The 12,289-nt window shown below is 37.3% G+C and overlaps 1 protein-coding gene across 4 annotated transcripts in view; it reads right to left on the reverse strand.

The window, feature by feature from the left end:
- SH3GLB1 (SH3 domain containing GRB2 like, endophilin B1) overlaps positions 1-12,289 on the reverse strand; it is a 40,186-nt gene that overhangs the window by 16,968 nt on the left and 10,929 nt on the right. For 2 of the 4 annotated variants that reach the window (XM_089497556.1, XM_089497557.1), the window contains exons 2-5: positions 11,622-11,763; positions 5,139-5,267; positions 4,376-4,509; positions 4,018-4,110 (exon numbers count right to left, since the gene is read on the reverse strand). In XM_089497556.1, coding sequence (XP_089353682.1) covers positions 4,018-4,110; positions 4,376-4,509; positions 5,139-5,267; positions 11,622-11,763 — 498 coding nt within the window. Of the gene's footprint in view, positions 1-1,413; positions 1,501-4,017; positions 4,111-4,375; positions 4,510-5,138; positions 5,268-11,621; positions 11,764-12,289 lie in introns of all 4 variants that reach the window. The other 2 variants (XM_089497554.1, XM_089497555.1) reach the window with 2 other exon arrangements.

A 12,289-nucleotide genomic window follows, 5' to 3' on the forward strand; every position in this document is an offset into this window, starting at 1 on the left:
TCCACTGTGACTCGAAGCAGCTTTATTTTGGCTGTCTGTAACAGGCCCAAGTCTATGAAAGCCTATACTACAACTTCTTTCATACAGTTAAGTTTCGGAGGTGGTACAAGATCTCTCTGTACAGTCAGCCCTCCATATCCATGAATTCTTTATGCATGGATTCAGCCATCCATGACTTGAAAGTATTTTTTAATCCAAAAAGCAAACTTTGATTTTGCCATTTTATATAAAGTATAACATTTTACTACCCCACAAGCGATCCTGGAACCAAACCAAAATGGATACCAAGGGCCCAATGTATATCAAATCAATGATTATATAATACATCCCACTATGCCTGCTACTTTGCAGATACTATTGGAATGGTAGAGGAATAGGTTTATTACAGGCTAGACCCAACTCTAGCTATCGATACTATCTGTACTAGACCGATATTGTGACTAGCAAATTCCATTCATTTCAACTGCTCTACTTTTAGTAGGACTATTTGATTTAGCCTTATGTCATAAACCTTCAGGGACTAATGCAGGTGTGGGGATCATATGGCCCAATATGTTGTTAGATTAAACCCACACCAATCTTTTCCAGCACAGTCAATGGTGGGGAGATAGTTGCAGCAGTCCAAAAACATCTTGAGTCTCCACCCTTGGGCTAACACCCACTTTATCAGTGTTACTGTTTTCTTTAAGACTTCAGTGCTTTCAAATATGACTACACAATTCCACAAAAAAAGGGTTTGGGCGAGAAAACAAATAAAACCCTGTATAACCCTGCTGTACAAGTTTTTAGCTGATTTGTCTATAGGGAATCTTCACTGGGCTCTTACAAAAAAAGGAATGTCTAAGTAAACAGGGAACATTTTCTTGTAAATCATTTAAGACAATTATGGAGCAAAGTACAACTTGAATCAACACCAAGTTGTTTATTCTGCCAAGAGTTCTAGTAGATACAGAATTGTTCTATCATGTCTGCAATGCTTCCAAAAGAAGGCCCCATTTACAAAAGAATCCACAGTATCGATATTCTGCAGGCACACCAAGATAATGTGTATGTTCACTACAATAAACTGTACTAGATAACCCGCAAAATAAATTGAGATTATTTATTGTATATATGGAGATATGTGTTCCACATTCATCCAGATTTGCTAAACCCTTATATACTGAATCCAGGGATGCTTGGAAGAAGAGCAGCATATGCATATAAAATAGTTTAGCCCACAACTGACGTTTATAATTTGAGATACTAGTTTAAGACACTTATTTCCTCAAGATTAATGAGGAAATCAAATCCAACATTATCTAAGTATTGATACAATCTTTCATTCAAGGCATCTGAATAAACCATATGTATCAGCAGGAAAGCAAGAGGAAACACTTGAAGAAATGTTATGAAGACAAGAGGCCAACAAACCTGTAGCCATTTTACATGCAGCAAGTTGAGCATGTAAGAGACATTTACCATAATGTTATTATCCTCAGGTGGTGAAAGGTTTAGTTGCTTGAAGTACACAAAAACAAGAATATGTTATATTGGGAGGAAAAATAAGAGTACTCAAGGCTTATAATTAAAGGCTAACAGTCTAGATCAATTTGCTGCATTTATGTTGCTGGGTTGATACATTTTGGCTAATCTTGGTCATAAATTCAAACCCATGCTCACTATGACTCTACACCCTCACATACCAAACAAAAGAGGCAAAGTATTGTTTGAAATCATACTCATCCTGAATTTCGGTATACTTTTCAGAACAGAGTAAATCCCATACCTACTGCACTGAGAAAGGAGCAGATAGCCGTACTGCTTTCCAAATGTTTTTGAGTAACATTTGGAAAGCAGTATGGCTATCTGCTCCTTTCTCAGTGCTGGTATAATGTGAAGGATAGCTCCTTTCATTCTCTAGGCTCAGGATAAAGTCAGGGACTTGCCTAGAGATTTGAAGAGACATGCCCTGTAATATTTCTTATTGTCATCAGTTAGGCGAGACTTCGGAGGTACTGATCAACATGTGGGCTTGATAAAAGGGTGGATGAGGGCCAATAAATTAAAGTTGCATCCTAACAAGATGGAGGCAACTGTGGACTGGTAGTCCCTGTGCCTGGAAAATTTATGAGTTATCCATTCTGAACAGGGCCATGCTTTCTCTGAAGAAGCAGTGGCACAGTCTGGGGCAGTAGTTCAGTGATATGTGTTCTATCTAGTGTGTTCTATGTATATCTACTGAAAATGGACCAGAGGTTTCAATTGCTGTAGAATGGAGCTGCACTCCAACTTTTGTCTTCACCCCAAATTCTCTTGAAGGAGGTACATTTGTGCTTATCCTGCATTCTTTTTAGTGCTATGCTATAATTTTATTCAGTTAATACTGTACATCTTTTCTAGCTGGTGGAAAAATTATTATTCTCAATTGAATGTTCTCTCTTATTTTAAAATTGCATTTCAGAATTTTTATATATACTGCTCCAAGATTTACTTTTTGAATGAATGTATCATCTACATATTCTTAAAATGCAACAAAATAAGATATTTTTGCCACAATAAGAGATGTGCTTGCCAGACCAGAGCACGTATGGATCCTGCTTATATAGGTAATCCTATGACCCCCATCCTTGAACCAAACATCACCATTGTCATTTGGCAATAATTAGGGCATATATACCATATACTTGTGTATAAGCTGAAAAATTTAGGTCAAAAAAACGGACCCAAAGAAACCTGGGTCGACTTATACATGGGTCAATGTGGTAGGAGAAAGGGCAAGCCTTCGTCCCCCGAAGGCAACTGATCACCCTTGCAGCTTCTGATCGCACCCACAGCCTGTTCCCAGCCAGGCTGCCTCCTTAAGTCTGACCCTTGACATCCATGGGTCATATAAAAATCCACAATTTTAGCCCCAAAAGCTGACCTCAACTTATACATGAGGTCGACTTATAGTCGAGTATATGGAGTAGTTCTTTGGTTTACAAAGAATAGTTTTAAAGGGATGAGCAGGAGAAGATTTACAAAGTGAGAATTATTGTTCACTCAGATGAATAAATAAATATGCACAAAATTCTTAACAAAGGTAATTATGGGCAAGAAAGAAGAATTTCACAGTTTATATTTAGACATCCATTGCTCTATTTATTTATTTTAAATACAGTGCGCCCGTGTCATATGCGGGCGCGCTATACGCAGCTTTCAGCATATGCTGAAAGCTGCACAGAAATGTGCGGGGTGCAAGGGGTGGCACTTTCCATTCGGCTTAATGGGGCATGTGCCCATGGCATGCGCATGCCACCACATGCACAAGCCCCATTCAGTTAAATGAGGATTGAGCATGCGCGGTATTTGCTTTATGTGGGGGAATCCGGAATGGATCCCCAGCATAAAGCAAGAGTGCATTGTATTATAGTTTAACATTTTGTAATATATGTAATATATTATATATAGCAAAACTGTAATAACTGTAACAATAATTGTAATAACCAAGTGAATACACCTTGGTATACCACTGGTATAGTCAAGCCTTCTGCCTCAGAGACAAAAACTCAGGATTATATTTGAAGACAGCATCCTTTTTCAGCGATCATCCACTTCTTCCATCTACCCACCAGCAAAGAACCTGAGAGCTGTTTCTTTATATCTTCATGGTCATTCCTCCACCAAACTCTTGTCCAGATACTCTTCCTTTTTCAATTAACTGTGTGGAACCATCTAGATTTTGAACAATGTTTGCTTACTTCCAAGCTGAATGATTCTACTGACAGAACAGGGAAGTGATTTCTGCCAACTTTCCCTTTCAAGAGTACAAAATTTCATTTCACTACCCGTGTCCTCTGAAAATGTAAAGAATTCCCCCAACCCATCAGAGTATATTTTTCAAAGAAAGTAAGCTAACTGCAAGAGATGGGGCAAAGGTCACTTCGACCAATTTCCTCTGTCAGGAGCAAACTTTGGAGCCAAGAGAAAATGTTAAAGATTGAACAGAATATAATAAATATATTTGGAAGTTTCATGGAGAGAGATCTTACTTACTGCAGCTCGAGCTTCTGCTACTTTTGCTTTTTTCAGTCTAGTTTTGGCAGCATCCAAATCTAGTCGTTTGTTCTGTAATAATTTGCGTTCTCTCTGTGAAAGAAGAGACAGTTATTACTTGGGGAAAACAGCATGAGAAAAACTTCAGTTTCATATAAAATAAAGCATAAGCTACTGATACTTCCTCCCCCCCCCCCCATTCCATAATGTTTAAAGGCTTCTAGGTCAGTATTATATTAATAGAGGTTGAGGGTTTTTTTGTAAATGATACTGTACATTTAACTATATAGAAATAGTATAAAATTGTGTTTTTAGAACCACTCCAAATTGCATCTATGAAACTACATTTACAACTTACAGTAATTGTTTTATAATCTCCTTCTATAAAATTTCTTAGAGGGGTGAGGAAGTTTATTGCTGCTGTCTGTATTAATTCTCTGTCTGCACCTCCAATCCGTTTTTCTGTTTCTCCACATTTAATGAGAGCATTTCCTGCAAAAGAAAAAAGTTCAGGGTTGCAATCCTATACTGATTTACGTTGGACTCACCCCTATTAAATGCAAACTTATTTCTGAGTAGGTGGCTCTAAGATTGCACTGTACATTTTTTCAGCAGGAATTAATTTTATTTATTTAATTAATTTATATATCAACATAGGACTCAAGGTGGCTCACACATTTAGAGCTGTAAAAATGTAAGCTAGTGACTTCAGGAAGCTGCTACGGATATTTTGTATCTGAAAACTACTGTGGGTCCTATCAAGTATTGTTATTGTTTTTACAGTGTGCCATTTCAAAATTACATTCTATTCCTAAAAACATTCTGAAATTCTCAAACTCCCACGTGTAGCTTCAGAATATGAGTTACAAACCATTCATACAGCAGCCAGGCTATATGACCCACTATAAAGCTACATCCTATTTTGTCAAGGCTACAGTGCTGTACCACAAATTACTAAGCAAATTAAGCCCAGCTAGTTCAAGCTTCCATGATGCCAGGTCAACACCATCATCATCATCATCATCATCATCATCATCATCATCATCATCATTATTATTATTATTACATATTTATTTAATCATTGGCACCTGCATCATATGAATCAACTAGCTGCAACTTACCATATGCTGTTCCTGGGCCAAATTCATTCCCAGCATCAATCATGTGCTGTCCCAGCAATTCTGGGTTATTCACACGACTTGGTGCTTTGCGGTCTAGTTTTTCATAGACAAACTCTTCCATTCTAGCATCTGGCAAAAACATAATACACAATCAATCATAATCAGTTAGTAGTAGATTTAAAAAGCATTTAAAATTAAAGAAAAGGTCGAGGAAACAGTTCATATACTATTCAACACTCAAACATAATACTTGGTGATAGCTTTATAAAATACATCCAACACCAATTAATATTACATCTGACAAATGTTAACACCCATGTCAAGGCAGGGCCCTTGCCGCAAGAATCTGTGCCTCTTCTGGAAAATAGAAAAGCTAACTCTCTGATTAAGAGTCTTGCACTATGTTTTACCAAGAATTAACTTCATATATAAAATGTCTCAATCAGGACACTTCACATTCAAACTAAACATATCAGATATACATCTATACTTGCTACATTTATTCATTACATTGCTCTGAAACGGGTAGTACAGATAAAAATACAGTATAACTTAACACTCCATTTGGTCTGATTTGAAAAGAGAGAGAAGGCATTTATACAAAAAGGTTTTCTTTTTCTAGCCTAGGAGTAACTTGATCCTCAAGAGTACAAAATTTCTTTTTTTTTGGTAGATGCAAACTATTACTTTATCCAGTTTAATTAACCACATTAAACTACATTGCTTTAGTTACTTTAGAAAAGCAAAGATGTTTCAGTATCAAGCAAACTTTCAAATTATCTCTGGAAAACTGCATTTTTATGTAGTACATCATAAATATTGTATATTATAAAAATACCTGAGCCAAATGAATTCTTTACAAAGGTGGTCAGCAAATTTTACTTGGTTTACTATCCAGCAGTAATAATAATAATAATAATAATAATAATAATAATAATATTTATTTATATCCTGCCTCTTCCGCTTTGAGGATCAAGGCAGGTAACAGCAGAGTTAATACAGTATACAACAATAAAAACAACAAGCCCCACAAGACCCCAGCCCAACCCTCCCTCCCAACTATACAATTAAACAGTAAAACATGGTTAAAAATACATAACAATATGACAAAGTTACTAGACAAACCACAAATAAGAAAAATAATAAAAGGAGGGGGATTCCGTTGGTTCTGGACATTATCAATCAGGGAAGGCCTGCCAGAAGAGAAAGGTTTTTGTCGCCTTTTTAAAAGCCTCGAGTGAGGATAATTGGCGAATCTCTTCCGGCAGGTCATTCCAAGTTTTTGGAGTGGTGACAGAAAAGAACCTCCAGGAGGTCACCGCCCGTCTGGTCTTTCTAGATTGTAAAAGGTTTTTCCCGGAGGATCGGAGTGTACGGGAAGGATTGTATGGGGGAGGCGTTCCTTCAAGTAGACTGGACCCAGACCATGTAGGGCTTTATAGGTGATAACCAACACCTTGTACTGAGCCCAGAAGCTAATAGGCAGCCAATGTAGTGATTTTAAAATAGGTGTAATATGGTCGAACTTGGATTTTCCGGCAACCAGTCTGGCTGCCATGTTTCGTATCAACTGGAGCTTCAATGATATCATTGAAAGATTTATACCATTGAAGGACAATGCTACCATTGAAAAAATACACTGTTTACCTTCATGCTACCTATACTACAAGTGCTACAAATAATTCTCATGTTTTTGATTGGATATTTTGTGTGAAGCAGCAGAATATTGCTACTGCTGACACTCGGGATACTCTACTCATATTTTTGGGACTATAATTTATATTCAAAAAGATTCAGAAGAGTTATTTCCTACAGCTGGCTTCATGTTGAATGTTGTTTCAAGACTTGTATACCACTGTTGGATTCAATATTTATTTCACAGATATATATATATTTTGCAAGTAACAATATGTCTTTGGTGTATTCATTATAATTAGTATTACAGTTTACCTAGTGTTTCCCTCCCCTCTTGTTTGTTTTTTATGGTAAAAGACATTCACAAGGGATTTGCCCATCTTCTTTTGTGCAATACTAACAAGTGTTAGCTATAGTGCCACTGTCATGTGTCTTTGACAGATTCTCTAGGGATGTCACTCCCCACTACTGCTGCTGTTCAATAGCTGTTTGGAACATATAGTCTGGCTCTTCAGCAAAAGTCTATCTGACATGGGAGAACCTACTAGCAGCACCAGCATAGCCTCTTGCCTCACAGGAGCACACAGTCCCAACACCGCAGAAAAACAGTACCATGCTGAAATAAACATTACTACTCTCAGCTTCAGTGGCATCAGTGTAGCATAAAATCCTTCCCAGAGATATGAAATAGGGATCTAACATCACACCAATTAGGGACTCTTATCACTGCAAGTAAGTTTGTTGATGCCTATATATACTGCAATTAGGTTATTTCTAACTTTTAAACTATGATTTAAAGGTGGAAATGTATGGAAGCAATTAATATTAAGGGGAGATGTTATGGCCTTTATTTCACTGTACCAAACAGGTCTCAGCTCAGAGACATGCATGAATCCCCTTTCCAGCATTAAAGTTCAGCAGCTTTAAGCAGCAGTTCTGCAATACATAAGATGACATATGTTCTGTACCATCCTCATTTCAGAAATAAGCTAACTACTAGTGAAGTAATTATTTTCAAGACTACCCCATACAGCACAGGTCAGAGTATTTCTTTACTTTATACCCGCAACACATATGGTACAAGGACAGAAGTGATTTCAAACTGTAGCTAAAGGATACTTTTTTATTCTTTCACCACATAACCTCCCCACAAGATAAAAATGAGCACATCAAGGTGACTGCAAAACAATATTGGGTAGAACCTATTTACAGAATCCTAAAGACACAGGAAAGCATTCAAGGATTATAGTTCCCTTGCCTGCAAAGTGAAGTAGTGTGGTTAATTCTACCATTTCAGTACTTTGTTACCTCATTCTGCTATTAATCAAGTTTACAGATAACATGACATGCACCACTTAATTCTATATACAAATCAAGGAATATTTGAAGTCCACAAAAAATTTTTTTGTCCCAAGTCAAGGCTTCACTTTGACTGCTGCAAATTTTAGGCTGTAAACCAGATCAGATTTGATCAGGAATCTCATATATTCTTACACTTTCTAGATTATATTGGAATTAATGGAGCAGAGTTAACACCAAATAATCTGATCTCCTCCTGTTACAGCACTTCCTCTCAATGTATCCAGCCATATAGAGATTTTTAGTATGAGCTTATTAATAGGATGTCTCAAGTAATAAATATCAACTTCATTTAACAGGAAATAGGGATTAGAGATAGTCTTACATGTACTCTTTACAGAAAAGGAGTTCACAGGCTTTTGTACTTAGAAGAGAAACCCAAATTTCACATAAATTTCACATATAAGATTGAAGGAGCCAATCTAATTATTAGCTGCAATTCTTTCCAGACTAATTTTTAATATTACAAGTACTTTACAGCAATAGCAATAATATTTCTATACCGTTTATCAGTGAACTAGCACTACCTAAGCAGTTTATAATGTGTAAACTAATTGCCCGCCAAAAGCTGGGTACTCATTTTACTAATCTACAGAAGGATGAAATGCTAAGCGAACCTTGGAGCCCTCCTCTAGGATCGAACTTACCATGTTGTGGCTTCAGTACCAGCATTTAACCACTGCACCACTAGGGCTCTTCGTTCAGTTTCATAATCCCTTTGTTCAGCTTTATAACCATATGGCATATGCTACTATAGCTTCAGTTTTAGAAAAGTAATCAAAGTTAAGTAAGTAAGGCCTCAAATAGATGGAGCAAAATTGGCACAGTCCTTGTCCTAATCCCACCCGCTGCTGCGGTCCCAAATGGGATGCCGGCAAAGAGCAGACTTTGATTGTTCCTTTTGCAGCCAGCTTTTCCTAGCTGGGAACGCTCTCCATGCAGCTTCCAGCCGCTCTGGGGGCATGCACCATCTAAATGCCATGCCCCCAGAGTAGCCAGAAACCACACTTTACTGCCCGTCTGTTTCAGGCCTATCTTGCTCATGAAAATTCTGTAAGTTTTGTAAGTAAAAATTCTGACAATGGTGGGATATAAAATAAAGTTTCTCTATTCTATGTTCACTACTATGATGGTTCTCAAACTATGGGGTAGGACCTCCAGGGAGGCACAAGAGTTGCTTAAAAGGGGCCTAAAACTTGGAGGTCCTGAACTCATCCTCCTCCTCTTCCCAAACATTTTCTCTCCTAGAGAAGAAGAGAAAGGCAAGGAGAGTGCGTGAGCAGCCACCTCTGCCTGAAGGAGGAGGAGAGTGGAGAAGTTCACTGGATCATATCCTCTGGTGGGACCCATCCCAAGCCTCCACTGCTTTTTCCTCCATTCATCCCAATACTGCCCAAGTTCTTGGGACGAGATATTGCTGCATGAATATACAGTATTAATGTATATTAATGAGAGCCTCTAGGACTGAAGGGCAGGGTATAAATACCTTAAATAATAAATAAACATAAATGTGTAAATAAAAATATGCACACTAAATGAACAAAGTATTTTATCCATATACTTCTTAGAGTTGGAGGGGGCACAACATCTAAATATAGATGTAAAATATAGATGTCTTTTAACCCATCGAGTTTCTGATCTATGCTTGTTAATTTGCCAAAAATAGCAATTACCGATCTTGCAGTAAGTAAACAATTCCTAGCAACTGTGTCCAAATCAGTCATATGGTTAATGCTGGTATCTGTGTCGAGGTTTAGGGCTGGCTCTTCATGCATGGCAAGAAAAGATGTTTCTGTAGTGGGCTTATCAATGTCTTTAGGAAGGAATAGCTCCTCCATTGTTAATTGTTTCAGAGTAGTAGCAGCCTCCAATACTTCTGGGTTCATTGTATTTGCAATTGAGTTCTTAGCAGGTTTCTTAGACCTTTTAAAATTTGAACAAACATCTTTTTAGCTAACCTCCTTTTCCGCTTAATGCTATTCTTGACTACCATATTGTCATTGGATATCCAGGTATCCAACCAAACTACGGCACCTCAACAGAATTCTTAGAGTAAGGGAAAGAGCAAAAATACAAGGTAAAATCCCTAATCAGACTATTATTAAAAGAGCACTTAAGGCCAACTACAAAACATAAGAGTAAGAGGGCCTTTTGTGGCGCCAGAAGTCCACAGGTGTCTTGGGAGTCTCCTCTGGAGCAGGTCTGCTACTGGTGTTGATCGGTGTCCTCTGCCTCTCGCTCCTCTGAGGCAGGTGTTGAAGCAAGGAAGGAACAAACACCCACAGGTCTTCAAGCAGCCCAACCCACAAAGGAAAAAAGGCAGGCTTGCTTATATCCTTCCTGAGGCAGGTGGTGAAGCAAGGGAGGAACAAACACTCACAGTTCTTCAAGCAGCCAGGTCTTCAAGCAGCCCTAGTCCAACCATGTAGAAAGAACTGTTTGATACTGTACTGATGGTAATCAGTTTATATTTTAATTTGTTATTGTTATATTGATATGTTCCTTGTGTGGTTTTGTTTTTATACTGGTCAATGACCGAATAAATTTTATTACATTAGATGTAAAGGGGGTCAGAAAAGTAAAAAGTTTGGGAACCACTGCACTACTGCTTATCAATTGCAAACAATTATTTCCAACTGACATTTCAGTGCACACACTTTTTCACAGACTGACTCACAGTAGAATATGGCTACCTAGCCAATAATAATAATAATAATAATAATAATAATAATAATAATAATAATTTTTATTTATATATATCCCACCTCTCCCTACGGATAGAGGCTGGAGAACAACACAAGTATAAAATTACAATAAGATATTTATTTATTTATTTATTTATTTATACCCCGCTCTCCAGCCAAGGCTAGCAGTTAAAATAAAATACATTCTCATGATAAAAAACTTAAAAACACATCAAAAACCTATACACATGCAATATCGATATCTGATTCCCCGTACATGTTCACATCATCCATTTTGTAGGCATTTTTAAAATGCTCCTAGTCCAGCTAGCTAGGACAAGATTCCTTTAAAAAGAAAAAAGAATGCTGTGACTCTTAGTACACATGCATCATTGAAACAGCATACCTACAAAGTGACCTGAAGCAGTTTTATTTTGGCCTGTCTGTATGGGGCCTATAATAGTTAAAGGAAGGAGCTGGCTTTCTAGCTTACTTCTCCTTCTATAGGCAGGAGAAATACCCTCACAACAAACTATGTCTCTAATTTGTCATGGGAGAGGCAACCAAGAGTAACAGATTCTTGTGTTCAAGTGTCACAAAAAAAACTCAAACAGACAAAGGATAGAAAATTTGTAGGGTTTTTTTTAGCTGTTTCTGCTGAAGGCTGGAATGAACAGGCAAAATGTGCCAGCCATCTTGCAAAGTCCCAGTTTATCATGATGTGCTAATGATGGCGCATTTTATATTGTGCATGCACCAAGTATTAAAAGGCAAACCTGTTAATGGAAAAATATTTTTCTCTTACTTGGATTAGGTTGCAATAATACTTCTGTCTGTTTCATAACCTTTTCTGTCCAAAGTTTAGTACATTCCGCTTTGCACAGAAGGTTTTCTAAGTGAGCATCCAATTCAGTCTTCTCTGCTTGCCCAAGTTTCTCTTCTGTAAACTGCATTGACAAAACAAAAAGTAAAACACTTTTCAAGTTACAGCTTAGCAAAGTTTTGTCAGTAATACAACAAAAAATTGTGACCTAAGAAAAAACAATTTCTCTTAGTTTTCACTAACAAGTCACATTCCATGTAGTTGGTACTTCATACATAAATATGCAATATTTGGAAGAGAAGTACAGTGGATCCTTGTTATACGCTGGGGTTTGGTTCCAAGATCCCCCGTGTATAACAAAATCCGTGTATGCTCAAGTCCCATTAAGTATAATGACATACCAAAATGGTGTCCCTAATAAGAAATGGAACATCAAGGTAAATTTATACTTTTTTGGAACATTTTCAAACCGTGTATGCTTAAATCTGTGTATAAAAAATCCGTGTATAAGAAGGGCCGACTGTAATAGTTTTCTCCAACACCTGATTATCAGGTCTTACAATAAAGAAATTGAGAAGTCTGCTCTTATTTGAAAAACGCTTCCTTATAATGAAGCACATTCATGCACAAATGATTTATTATGAACATGT

The sequence above is a fragment of the Sceloporus occidentalis genome, unplaced genomic scaffold (genome assembly GCF_023333645.1).
Source record: "Sceloporus occidentalis isolate IW3139 unplaced genomic scaffold, rSceOcc1.0.p SCAF_104, whole genome shotgun sequence".
Classification (NCBI taxonomy): domain Eukaryota; kingdom Metazoa; phylum Chordata; class Lepidosauria; order Squamata; family Phrynosomatidae; genus Sceloporus; species Sceloporus occidentalis.